Source organism: Sciurus vulgaris (genome assembly GCF_902686455.1).
Source record: "Sciurus vulgaris genome assembly, chromosome: 9".
Taxonomy (NCBI): Eukaryota; Metazoa; Chordata; class Mammalia; order Rodentia; family Sciuridae; genus Sciurus; species Sciurus vulgaris.
In genome coordinates this window covers 106,490,800-106,505,275 of record NC_136469.1, presented here as the reverse complement: position 1 = coordinate 106,505,275, position 14,476 = coordinate 106,490,800, and the positions used below count along the sequence as shown (strand labels likewise).

General features: G+C 39.5%; 1 protein-coding gene across 1 annotated transcript in view; it reads right to left on the bottom strand.

Moving 5' to 3' along the window:
• Positions 1-14,476, bottom strand: part of CORIN (corin, serine peptidase) — a 337,588-nt gene that overhangs the window by 63,484 nt on the left and 259,628 nt on the right. Inside the window, 3 exon segments of the mRNA XM_079153921.1 lie at positions 5,597-5,704; positions 6,456-6,601; positions 9,665-9,896. Of these exon segments, the coding sequence (XP_079010047.1) occupies positions 5,597-5,704; positions 6,456-6,601; positions 9,665-9,896 (486 nt within the window).

The following is a 14,476-nucleotide window of genomic DNA, read 5'->3' as shown; positions in this document are numbered from 1 at the left end:
TGGCTTTCTTTTTGTAAATTCTTTTAGCTTTTGTTTATCATGGAAGGATTTTATTTCATCGTCAAATTTGAAGGTAAGTTTTGCTGGGTATAAGATTCTTGGTTGGCATCCATTTTCTTTCAGGGCTTGAAAAATGTTGTTCCAGGCCCTTCTAGCTTTTAGGGTCTGGATTGAAAAATCTGCTGATATCCGTATTGGTTTCCCCCTGAATGTAATTTGGTTCTTTTCTCTCACAGCCTTTAAAATTCTGTCTTTATTTTGTATGTTAGGCATTTTCATTGTAATGTGCCTTGGTGTGGGTCTGTTGTAATTTTGTGTATTTGGAGTCCTATAAGCCTGTTGAACTTGATTTTGCATTTCATTCTTTAGATTTGGGAAATTTTCTGATATTATTTCATTGAATAGATTGTTCATTCCTTTGGTTTGTTTCTCTAAGCCTTCCTCAATCCCAGTAATTCTTAAATTTGGCCTTTTCATGATATCCCATAGTTCTTGTAGATTCTGTTCATGATTTCTTACCATCTTCTCTGTTTGTTCAACTTTGTTTTCAAGATTAAATATTTTGTCTTCAATGTCTGAGGTTCTGTCTTCCAGGTGTTCTATCCTACTGGATATGCTTTCTATGGAGTCTTAAGTTGGTTTATTGTTTCCTTCATGTCAAGGATTTCTGTTTGGTTTTTTTTCAATATATCTAACTCTTTATTGAAATGATCTTTTGCTTCCTGTATTTGCTCTTTTAATTTTCGATTGGTGCGATCATTCAATGCCTGCATTTGCTCTTTCATCATTCAGTGCGTGCATTTGCTCTTTCATCTCATCGTTTGCTTCCCTGATCATTTTAATTATGTACATTCTGAACTCCTTTTCTGTCATTTCTTCTGCCATGCTGTCATTGGGTTTTATTGATGTAACATCTAGATTTGTTTGCGGCATTTTCTTTCCTTGTTTTCTCATATTGTTCAGGTATCAGTGGACCGCTGAGATATTGCAGATTTCCTCTATTGACTTACAATGACCCTGAAGATTTCTATATATATCCCCTCTTAGCCTTCAGTAGGCTGAAGTCTTGGAGGAAGTTGATAATGCGGTGCTCCACAAGGAAGCTGCCTCTCTAGGAGTGGTGGCCTTCAGGTGGGGTATATTCCCTGCTAGTGGGCAGAGGTGCCTCCACTTGTGGACCAATGGTCATCCAAAGGCAACTAGGCTGCTGGCTGAGGCAAGGCCTGTTTGGGCCTGTGTCTCTGGTTTTACCGTCCTTGTGAGGAAACCTCACCAGGCAGGGAAGACTCACCCAGTGGGGAGGTCTCGCTGGTCAGTTTCCTCCTAGAGGTTCCCCTCAATTTACAGCTACTGCCTGGGCTGGGCTGCCTTCCTCTGCAAAGTTTTCAGGGGCCCGGCCCTACCTCCTGGGCCTGGGAGCCTCACCCTTCGCAGATGAATCTCCTTAGGCTGCCCCTCCTTAGAGAACCTGTCCGCAGTCCTGGAACCTTCGCTCCGCCCCTAAGCGTGTCTCTGTGGGGCTCTTCCACCAAGAAGCCTCCCAGATCCTGGGACCCTGCTCCGCACCTAATCGCCTGGCTATGCGGCCTCTCCTCTGAGCAGCCACCTGGGGCCCTGTACAATCGCTCTGAGTCCCAGAGACCCGCCACACGCCTCTTTCTCCAGACAGCCACCCAGTATTCCGGTGCAGTCACTAGGAGTCCAAGCAACTCACTGCGTGCCTCCTCCTCCCGCCAACCACCCGTAGCCCGGGGCAATCAATCACTCCGAGTTGAAATGACCCTCCCCGTTCCTCCTCCTCCTCCAGGTAACCCCCCAGGTGTTCAGGAGCGGTTGCTCTGAGTGGCTCTGAATCCACGTGACCTGCTGCACGTGTCCTCTGGGCAACCGCCCGGAGCTCTGGTGTGGCCACTTGAGACCAAGCGACCCACGGCGCTTCTCCTCCAGGCAGCCCTGCTGTGTTCAGGAGTGGTCGCTTTAAGTCCAAACAACTCACCAATCGCCTCCTCCTCTGAGCAGCTGCCTGGAGCTCTAATGCAGTCACTGTGAGTCCAAACGACCCGCCGCGCTCCTCCTCCTCCTCCTCCTCTGGGCAGGCCCCGGTTTCAGAAGTGGTCTGAGTCCAAACAGCTCGCCACCCATCCCCTCCTCTGGCAACCACCTGTAGCTCTGGTATAGTCACTCCGAATCCAAGTGACCGCGCTCCTCCTCCTCTTCGTCCCAGGGCAGGCCCCGGTGTTCAGGACAGTCACTCTGAGTCCAAACAGCTCGCCGCGCAGCTCCTCCTGTGGCAACCGCCTGTAGCTCTGGTATATTCACTCCGAATCCAAGCGGCCACACTCCTCCTCCTCCTCCTCAGGGCAGGAGTGTTCAGAAGTGGTCGCTCTGAGTCCATACAGCTCTCCTCGCCGCTCCTCCCCTGGGCAGCCACCGGAGCCCCGGTGGCTGCTCTGAGTCCCAGCGCTGTGCTGAGCGGCCTCCTCTACGACGCTCCCAGTTGTCCGAGTTCACTGCTCCAGCGGGGGGAGGGGCGGCTCGCCGGCAGCTCTACTTCACAAAGTTCCCTGCGTTCCAGGACTACCGTCCCATCTGGGACGCCTCCCCAATGGGAGAGACTCACCCGGCTGCTTTGAGTTGGTCCCAAGTCTCTCAATATCTCCTCTTTTGAATCCTGAGTCCTGGAGCAACATGAAATGCAGCCACCCTCTAGGTGGCCATCTTGAAACTCCCACATTTGTATTTTAAATGGAACTTTATAAAATGAACAACAAGCCTCTGGTTCCCAGGAAATTTTAATTTATTTAAAGGTGAGTATAATACAAAGCAGTGATCAAATAAAGAGTCTTTTCCAAAATGCCACTTGTCATCTGACTTTATACAAATACTTAGAAAAATAAATTATAGAAGATTGATTTGAATCAGCTTTGAGGAAAAAAAAACCCTTTTTTTCCCTCAAAGCTTCATTCAAAACAGTTTTCCGAATAAATCACCAGAACAGAAATTTACAATGAAAAATTGAATAAAATTGAATTTAGAGTGATTTGTCATCCAAAGACAAAAGAAACACATAGAGTCATTCATTGGTTGTTTTCATAGAGTGTTCTTAGCCCAGAGACATATATTCCAGGAACTCATGGAGATATTGGAATTTTCAGCTGGCAAAGAATGTAGACACCATCAGCAAAGCTCTGGCAATGATATTCCCTGGAGATGTGAGAAGGACCCCAAACCTGCTTGCTGTGACCCAGCTCCTGCCAAATGGCAAGTTGTGCTCATTCCAGCAGAGAGGAAATAAAATCAAGAAAGAGGCCTTAGCATCCCACACTCCAGGCCTGCCTTTCTCACCTCAAACCCCACAGCTAGCTAGAGGAGGATGAAAGAAAACAGCGTGAGTCCTTTTAACCATTCAATGCTTCCACTCTCAAGAGTAAGAAGAACTAAACATTTGAAATGAACTGACAAAAGGCCAGAAAAAATAGATCTTCTAGAGCATAAGACCTTCTAAACTGTATCCTCACAAATAAGAATGTTAATAAGAAATAATATTTACTTTCAACTCTAATCCACAGTGGTTTTCATTCTTACCATAACACCACCATAGATTAGGTGCTAGAAAAGTGTCAAAGAAGTTCAAAGTAACATTAATTTCTAACACATCAAATATTTTACAACTGAATTAAATAAGTATTGTTCTAGGGGAAAACTCAAAAATGTTATTAGATTTGGGGAGAAAATGTAAATTCATGAGACTAGTTAAACATCACATTACTCAGGAAAGCCTGAGCATTTAAGTGCCTTTAATATCCCAATGGACAGAACAAATCAGAAAAAATGTGAAATTTTGTGTGCAACCCCATTTCCCAGTTTCTCTGGAACTGGTGTCTGCATTACCAGATGGTATACCTATGCACACATGAAAACAGACACAAACAGAACTTACTAATAGTCCTCTTTTGGGACTCTGTCAATCCAATTTCCTTATTTAATTGTAAGCAGGGTATCCTCCCAGTCTGCTACAAGTCCATGTAAGTGCATGCATACATCCCAAAGAGGAACATAAACTATTGTAATTTACTTTGAAATATTCAGTGAGAATTTTCTCTAAAATTGGTATATTTAGAACAATTTAACACCAAATGCACTGATTTCTACCCATTTTAAATTTTTTCTTGTCTAGAGCTTTCAATAATGCTGTCAGCAATTTGAACATTTGAGATGAGACTGTTTTAGAATTTTGGTATACCTTTAATTATGTGATTAAAGTATTGACAAAAACTTATCAGTTAGCTAGAAACCCAATAGTTTAGGGTCAATTAAACCTGTCCTATACTGTAATACTTTTTTGCATAAGATATTCCAGATTGCAGACTTTTTCATCAAGGCTATCTGCCAAGAAATGTAATATTTAGTTTCCTTCTGCAAATTAGGTCCTAGCCACTCCAACAGAATACCATGCAACCTCTGGGAACTAAGATGACCCATTTTGAATTGCATCTCAGAATAGGATAACTCATCAAAGTTATTGTTAAGCAAACAAACCTAAAGCATTCTCAATAAATGTGTACAGATATATTCAAATAATTTTGATCTTTTAAGAAAGACACAAACAAGCAAACAAGAGTAAGTTCTCAAAATACCATATGTCCCTCCTTGGTAAAATTAGCCCTAGCCATTGCACCATCATCCCAACAGCTGTAATTTTTCAGAAGATACACTTGTCCATATTTATAGTAGCCATTAGGATTTCAGTTGACTGTTTGTGACATTTGGTGCAGACCAAAAGTTCCAAAGGAAATTTCACTCAGGGAAGTAAGGTTATATTTCATACCTCAAAGGCCAGAAGAATGAAATGATCTCAAAAGATGTATTGCCTCATGTGCTTTCAATGAAAAAAGTGTCAATTTTATTCTGGGGTATGACCAACTAAATAATCATAACAAAAGCAGTCTTTGGATAGTCCTTCGATTATTTTGCTTTATTTTAGAATATTGTTTACTAAAACTACTGCCTGCCTCCTATTCACTGGCACATTCTGAGCTTATAAGAACCAAAGTTTACAGGGAAACAAAATGAGAATTAGCTCCACTCAAATTACCATTGGCACTTCTCACCTTTCCATTGGTGATTTTGGAGCTCAATGGTAGAAACAGCATGAAGAGTTTTATCCTTTGCTGTCAGAGATAAAATAAGGGAGGACATGAAAATAAGTCCCTATTAAATTTGAACATTGGAGATTGAACTCTGTCTTCATGTATCTAGATGCCTATTTGGCAACCTAGGAAATACACACAAAAATACTATTATCTTGACCAAAAACCGTATAACCTCTGCTTCATAATTTAATAATAAAAAGGATTCCTTATATCTGTGAACTGTTTCTTCTTTCACTAAGTATTTGCACAAATATCACTAAGGTTATAAATAGAAGTGTAATTTAGAAAAAATCAAGAGGTAACAGGAAAAACACATCAATCTATTCTCTGCTGTTCAATAATACAAGAAGCAGACACATTAGCATTCGATCCTAGTCATGACTCACTGCTATACGGGAAGTTACGTTCCTCAGCGCAGCCTTTTCCTAAACTCACATACATACCACAGTTTTCTTCATCACTGTCATCGTCACAATCAGCCTGGCCATCACATCTTCTGGAAGCCAGAACACATCTTCCTGAGTGGCACTTAAAGTGACTTGGTGAGCATTCTGTTAAAAACAATATTAATTTCAATGAACAGAAACTCTAAAACTTGAGCTAAAGTATCTATTTACATGTGGGATGTCATTGAGCAGCTATTACTGAAGACAGGAAGGCCTTCCAAAAGCTAAAACATCTGAGGTTTACTTGGTTCTCTTCCGTTTGGTAATCAGCATCTTTCTCCTTCGTCCTTGGTACCATCTTCCCAAATCAGCAATTTAGTGCCCGTGCTTTCCAGTAATGAATTATCTTTTTAAATGCACCACCTAACAATGGACAGGCTGCCTTCAGAGTGTCAAAATCATCTTCACATCCCAATATTCCCACATGGTAGACGGGTCCTCAATGACACTTCTCTACTTAGTAATCCTATATTGCTAAGGCCTCTAAATGCGCTGCACTTGAAGGAACCAAGGCTTCATGTTCGCCTTTACCTCCAGGACCCCAGCATGGAAGTAGCAACCACATACAATCAGCTCTGCAAGTGAAGTATGGCTTACAAACTGCTGAAATTTTAAACTCATCTCTGAGTTTATATTTATTTCTTAAAGTCATTGATTTTTTAAATGATGACAATGTCTAACAGATGAGTGCCAAAGTCATCAATGAAATCAAGTCCATAGATTCACTCACCTATGCAGCCTTAGGACTAAATAGAAAAGCAACACCACCACCCTCCAAAACCAGAAAGACTTTAAAAGGTAGCTGATGTGTTCATCCACATGAAATGCCCCACTGTAACTAATTTTAAAAATTAACCTTCCACATCTTCATCAGGCATTAGGCAGGTTTGATTATCTGAGTTTTCCTCTGGAAATTGATTGCAGTCTATGTCTTCAGGCCACTGTAAGCCCACAATCCCAAGAACAGACTCGCAGCGTTCTTTGGAGTGCTCACACAGTGCTCTAAAAGAGCGAGAAAGCCAGAATATCAGAGGCAGAAATAATTCTATTTTGGGCTCGTGTTAGGAATGTATGCAGGGTTTTAATTTTATCAGATGAGAATCTGAGTCTATATGTATGGAGTGATGTATGCAAATACAGAGACATGCACACATACATAGAGGTATTTAGAAAACCAAAATGAGAATGATCTCTACAAACAGAATGTGTTTCAGCAATATACTTTCAACAAAAGAAATTTCATTTTAAAAAAGAGAAACAAGGCTTTTTCCCAGATACAGACTTCCTTCTCTAGTTGGCCTTTCCATTCTTTCTTTGTCTTTCAAGAAGGTACATACTCCAACCCTTTACTCCAAGAAGGTAAGTCCCCCGTATTTCTCAGAAGGCACTGTGCTGGGTGCTTTGTGTATGTTATCTCATTTATGCCTGGGATATATTTAACTTTAGGTATCAGCATGTCTCAAAGAAGGTTTCCTTACCTTCTGGGGGTGGGGGTAGGACATATTTTGGCCTCATTACTAAAATTAATTACGTAGTTAGAAAAAAAAGAAGCATAAACAGAAAGTTACTAGGCAGATTTATTTTAAATATATTCTTACTTCTCAAGAAAGTCAAACTTTAAACTACAAATTGAGCATCTCTAAATCCAAAGTATGCTCTAAAATCCAAATTGGAACATTTCAGATTGTGGATTTTCAGATTTTAGGGATATTCAACCAATAAAGTCTATATAGATATTCTGAGCCCAAGAATTTTGGACAAAGGATATCCAGTAAGTGTAACTAATCTCAACCAGTGTCTCATTTTTTTTAGATAAATTGGGACATATCTTACAGAAAGATCAGATCCAGTCTTGCTGGAAACTGGTGGGAAAAAGGTAGTGATCAAATGAGGAAGATTCAGAGAAACTCTGTCTAGGTTTACGTCTGCACGAGCAAAGCATAACAAAGTTTGGCTTCAGAATTTGGGGTGAGGATGAAACCACAGCATTCTAATATTCAGTTTGCAAAAATGGGAAGTTCGTTAGTGTTTAATAACTGTCTGTTGGACTAAGTAGTTTTCAGATTTACAACAAATGTATATATCTCAATTGCTGCTGTTGTTTTAAGTTAACCATAGGATTCTTAACTTATATAGAAGACTGCATACTACCTGACTCTACCACTTCCAACTTTTTTCTAGAAAATGAAAATCACAGAGTATGCAGCACCACAACTGTAGGGGGTGCTGTTCTCATAATCTGCATGGTGCTCAGTCATAGGCGGCAACCGCTATTTCACACCTCACTCAAAAGACTTGTGAGTAAGAGACAGCATAATGACCCTCAAATATCTAGATATACTGTATGACTACAATGTTCAATATTTTTTCAGACATATAACTTAAAAGTTAAATGTTAATATTAATAAACAGTCTTGGCTAAGACAACTAAGTATTGCTTTATGAGCTTATTAGCATATCCTCCTGTCTTAATACTTAAAATTTTATAAGCAAATATCAAAATATAAAGTTTATGTTGCTAACCACTGAAGATAAAAGTTGTATAAGTAAAATCTAAGAAACAAAATAAAAGCATCCAAATGTAGTTCACCAAAAATTGACTGAATAATAATATCTCAGAATATAATACCTTAGTCATTTTAATTTGAAATTCAAACCCTGAAATTATAAAATTATATCTGAAGGTAATTTACATTCAGCAAAGAAAGCTGCATTCAGAAAAAAATTTTATGTACATATGAAAATAAAATCAGACTACGTGAAGTACTTTTAAAAATTAATATTCACTATCACCATTGACCTTACATAGCAAAAGTAGAATGAGATTTACAAATGACTTTTCAACACAAAGTTAGTATCTATTCTGTTGATACTTGAAAAGGCAGTTAGACAGAAATTTTCAGAATTAGTTTGCACAAGCTAACATTTTATTCTCCCCATTTTGTATGATTTAGCAAGTACCCCCAAGTCATTCTGTAATTTTATTGTTTCCTGTTCTGACTCTATAGATGGCCCTACTTTGTCATCCATTTGGTATTTAGCATTTAATTTATCGCTTTCCCATCTGTCCAGTATATTGATATTATTGCTTTTCCTTGAAGTTCTAAGTGACTTCTGATCCTAACATATGGTTTGTGTAGTTACCGCTCATGTTTTGGCAAGCATATGTGCACAGTCACCCTTGATAGGAAACAGAGCTGATGGTGGTAGTCTCCTTGTATGGGCACGTTCTTGAGCTACAACCTCTACCCCATGGAATCAGGCAAGAACACCACCTCCACTACGCAATTGTGTTCCTGTGCTGTCATCATAGCCATCTTGTCACAAGGCTCACAGTCAATCAGAAGGGCTTTCTGTTTATGCACTTTCATTTAATTTCACAACAACCCAACGCAACAGCTATTACCATGGTATGTTACTAAGTAAAGGAACTGAGGCAGAGATACTGAGGAATTTGCCTTAAGGCTCCACCAGCTAGGGTCTGAAACTTGAATGCTAACAATGTACTCCAGAGCAACAGTTTTGACCTCTAGATTATAACTCCTAAAAAAGTCCAAGCCACACTCTCAGTTCCCGTACCTTATTTTACTTTATTTAGAGAAGAAGAAAAATGGCAGTGATGTCCATCGCCATCCAATCTGTGAGGCTGCTGTTCTGTCTCCCTGTGTAATATCTCTAATTTTTGAGTGCTATCAGAATGCAGTATTTTCAACACATCAACATTGGCAGAGAAAGAGGCACATACGCCTCCTTCCTGTGCTAACTCACCGTGTTTAAAAATGCTTCTTGGCCCACTACAATGAAATGTGTGTGATTCTTTCGATTCAAGTGCATGACTATCACCAAAGGTAGTTCACAACCTCCTTGCTTGCCTGCCTTCACTGGAGTCCTGGATTCTTACGTACTCATTTTACCATTCCTACTACTTCACTGTTTAAATATATGGTTTGTTAAATCCAGAGTCTTTTAACAATATTTATTTTGTCTGAACGTGACCCTATCTTCATTCTGTTGGTTCTTCTGGACATAAAATTAGGAGTCTCGTTGAAGACCCCATCATATTACCTGCAAGGGGAGATGCGCTGGCCTGTGTTCACATCACACTTTGGTACTAAAATGGTGCAAGCAAAGAACATGAGGTATTTGTAACAGTTGGTTTGAACGAGTGCTGGAAAGAGAGAGGATTCCCAGCTGATGGATGCTTCCTTTTGAGTCCTGTGGCCAAGGTAATTTGGATAATTTGTATGATTGTAGGGCAAATTCATGCAGAGTTCCAGGGTAATTGGTTCACACTGACCTAACAACAACAACAACAAAAAAAAAAAAACACAAATACGAACATGTAGTTTTTAAATTATACTTATAAAGGCAACTTTTTTACCTCAACAAACTTAACGTCTATTTTACTCTTTCTTCAGAGTAGTGAAGATCAAAGTGCAAGAAGTATATAACATTTTTCTGTGAATATCGAAAAATAAATAAATTGGTTAATGAAACACCATAGTGAACTAAGAAGTGTTTCTGCCTTTGTAGCTGCCGACACAGAACCCATCATGCACGTATTAGAAAGTCTCTCATTTTCCCCTTGACTCAACTCATCCGAGAATGACTCTCATTCTTTTTATTCACTCCAGTTCACCTTCTGATTTATTACTTCTAAAAATATAATAGTCCCCATTATCTTCATAGCCATTTAAAAAAAAATCAATGAATTTGATTAAATAGGCAATTAGACAACTTCTGTCTATGTACTTTATTGTTGATTAACAAACATAAATAAAAGGCTACAGCTTTTCAGGGCAAGAGGAGGCTGGGACCTGTTGGATAATTCTTGCCAATCAGGAAAAAATTCCAACGTTTTAGCTTGAAATTCAAGGTTATTTCACTCTTCAACTGCAACCTGACTTTCCAGTCTATGGTCACCAACAGATCTCTGCTGCAATGAATTCTGTTTCCTGTGACACTGGTGTTTCAAGATTTGCATGCCTATGCACACCCTGTTTGCTCCTTTCCTTCCTTGACACACTGTGATCATCCCCTCAGATGGGGTCATGCTTCTAGCTGCTATGTGTATATGGCACCTGCTGTCTGGAATAATCCTTTTCCATCGTCCCCACTGAACTAACTCCTCCTTGGCTTGGAAGACTCAAAACAAACACCTCTTCCAAGCCTTCCTGGCCAACCACTCTTATTCCCAAAATGACTCTCTTCTGAGTGCCACAGTGTCTTAGGCATGTTCCTGTGGTACACCATTGGACTCTGCTTCACTCTTTATTTAATGCTCTTCCCTGAGATATTTGAGAAATAAAACTTTATCTTTTGATCTCAGAGACTTCACCTAGTATATAGTGTCAGAATGGAGGACAGACAACAGGAGATAAAAGGTGTCAGGAACTACTTTAGGTACTACAAATGCAAATATAATGATAAATAATGACCCAGACATTAAAGAATTCCACAAACTTGATAGGAAAAAGGACACATGTGCTCACAGCTGTAGAGTGATGTGAACAGGCTAGGAGAGTTTGTCATGGACTGAATGCTTGTGTCTCCTTCATGTCCACATTCATATTTTGAAAGTTTCACCCTTGACGTGAGAGTATGAGGGCAGGCCTTGGGGAGGTAGTTGGGTTCAGATGATGTGTCAGTGAAGGTGGAACACCATGATGGGATTACTTTCCATAAGAAGAGGAAGAAACTAGAACTGTTGCTCTCTATCAAGTGAAGATATAAGCAAGAGGGCCACCATCTGCAAATCAGGGAAGCAGGCCCTCACCAGAGACCACATCTGACAGCGCCTTGATGTTGGACTTTCAGCCTCCAGAACTGTGAGACACAAATGTTGTTTAAGCCACCTGCCTCTGGTATTTTGTCATGGCAGCCTAAGTTTACTAAGACTGTGGTTATGAACAAAATGATAAGAGCCCAAAGGGACTCAAAGAGCAAAAGTGACTCAAGAAGCCTTTAAGGGTAAATGGTTTGGGGCAGGTTTGAGGAAATGTAGTAGAGAGGGTTCCTGTCCCCTCGGTGTTCTCAGCAAATGTGCCATGTTTTCCAAGGCGACAAGGGTAATCAAGCGAGTGCCTTTGTAAAATTAGCTGAGGCAGACTGAAGACTTCATGTCTTATTAAGAGTAATTATTCAAATTGAATTTAATTATTTGACTAAAAAGTGGTATGCATGCAAATAGATTAGCAAGAGGGACTAAGGTAAAATAACAAAACAGCTCCAGGATTCTTTGATTTAAAGAATCAAGGGTTCCACAGATATTATGTTTATAAGAGCCATGACACAGGCCAGATTGAAAACACCGTCGACAAAGTACAACAGGAAAAATGCAACACTGTGAAGTTGACATCATCTTGAGGAGGAGTATGAGGTGGACAGAGGAGAGCAAGCGAGTGTGGGGTTGATTCGGAGTCATACTTCCTTTGATTGGTAAAGGGCATTATGGACTCAACATTTGTGTTCCCTTAAAGCACATGTGTTGAAATCTTAATTCCCAATATGATGGCATTAGAAGGTGGGGCCTTTGGAAGGTAATTAGGCCATACGGTCAGAGCCTTCATGAATAGGAGTAGTATCCTTATGAAAGACCCCAGAGAAGTCTCTGGTCCTCTTTCTTTAACATGAGGACATGGTAAGAAGTCAGCCATCTGAAATCCAGAAGAGGGGACTCACTAGAACTTGACCTCATCTCAGACTTCAGCCTCCAGAACTGTGAGAAATAAATGTTTGTTGCCAATAGCCTATGGTAATTTGTTGTATCAGCCCAAACTAAGAAAAGGAGTAACATTTAAGTATTTCATTTTCAGATTTTAAAAAAACATGTTTCTTGTAACAATTAAAAAGTGCATAAAAAGTCAGTCATCATCTCCTCTACTCCCCTTCCTCCTCACTTGTCCTCAAAGCCAATAGGCAGGTTTGGGTCCTCGCATGCCCTTCTCACTCACACTTATACACACACAGACATTTATAGACTTTAAGATCTGTGAGTCACTTTCATCAAAGTAGGACTATATTGTTCCTATAATTTCAGCCTGCCTTTGTTGTCTCCTTGTTTATCACTACCATCTTACCAGTTAGAAGCTGCAGCCTTCATTACCCTTTTCTTTAACATACTTATAATTTGACAAAAACAAGACCATTCACACGGATTTTTGATGTAGCTTCTCTTTTTCCTGCTTGTTCACGTCTTTTCCTCCTCTACTGCCTCATCAAGGTTTAAGTTTTTAATCAGTGTATTCATTTACATGATTAATAGAATATATTGCATGGATTTTTTTCTCTCTTTTGATATATGGAGAATGCATCACTTTGATTTCGGATAAGATATAACTTTTAAGTGTTTCAGAGCCAAGGAAGATAAAAGGATTAAGTAATGATTATATATTTTTCCTGAGATCTTTATTGAGTGTGATAAGGTTGATTGGATCTTGTGATTTTTTTTTTCCTTTCATGAAGCATTCTTTACAGATTGCTGAGCAAGTTAAACTCTCAAGATGCCTATCAATCCCATAATGTGTGACTGATGGTATCCATAAACTTTTGCATTGGAAGCATTAGACTCACTCACGAGCCTGATTCGAAGTAGCCACTAGAGGGCGATCACATCACAAACACCCAAATGTTTAAAGACCACACAGTACTGTTTACAGTGCAAGTTACAAGTGCCTAGCACAGTGTCCTGAACATAGATCAGGTTTGACAAGTATCCACTGAAAATAAATAAATATGATGAAGTCTTAATGATATTTCACCTTGCAAATTTTGAAACGAGATTTGTTAAATTTAACATAAAAACAAAATTGTTCACATCCTTGTCAGTTACATCCTTATCATGATTCTGAAGTTTGTGGAAACCATGTATTAAATGGTCATCTACGTGTAAATATGTCACTCTTCAACATCCAGCTGCATACATAATATTAAAGATTCATCTTTGCCTCAAACTCTAAACCTCTCTTTATGATTGTCATTTCTAATCGTCTGATGAGTTATTATAAGGTGAGCATCCTTATAACAATTACCTAGGTCAAGAAATCAAAATTTGACAGAAATCCTTGCACATACCTCATCTTATTTCAACCTCCTTTCTCCCCAAGGTAGCTAATGAGTTTCCCAGTTATCACCTCCTTGTTCTTCTTTACAGTATTACTACATAAGTGTGCACTACCCTCAGGTACTGCAGTTTAGGCTTGCCTAATTTTATAAACTTGTCTTATCTTTTAAGTGTCTTAAAGTTTCTCAAAATCTCTTTGTTTTTCTTTATAATTTCACTATTTAAATATGCAGGGATTTGACGTGTGGAGAGTACCAGAGTTTGAATTTGTTTGAGCTCATGATCCTGATAAAGTTAAAGATGTTCTGCAACCTCTCAATTTCCTGAACATTGGCAGAGAAATCCAGAGGACTCACCACCAAGGTTCATTCCTTTGGCAAGACTACAGTCAGCTGTGGTGTTCATTCACAGGAAGTCACATCATTTCTAATTTTCCTCTCTGTGTGATGTGAGCAGCTACGGATGCTCCATGCCTTGACCCATTAACTCACTGTACCACCAAATGATAATACCTAATTCAGTCATTTATTTTTCACTTACGAATTGGGAATGTTTTTATAAAGAGATCATTCTTCCTGTCTATTCTTTGGTCCCAAGAACTGATTTCTTAGCCATTATGGTATTGGGCTTCTTTGCCACAACCCTGAGCTAATGTTCTGTTTAATTGGAGTTTAAAAAGAGGGCAGGGAATTATAGGTCAGTAGGAAGTTATTCAGAGCAAAACTGTTCAACTCCTCCTCTGCCTCCACATTAAATAAGAGCCTTACAACTTGAAGGGAAAAAATGGACAAGTGAACACACGGAAGTGAAGGTGG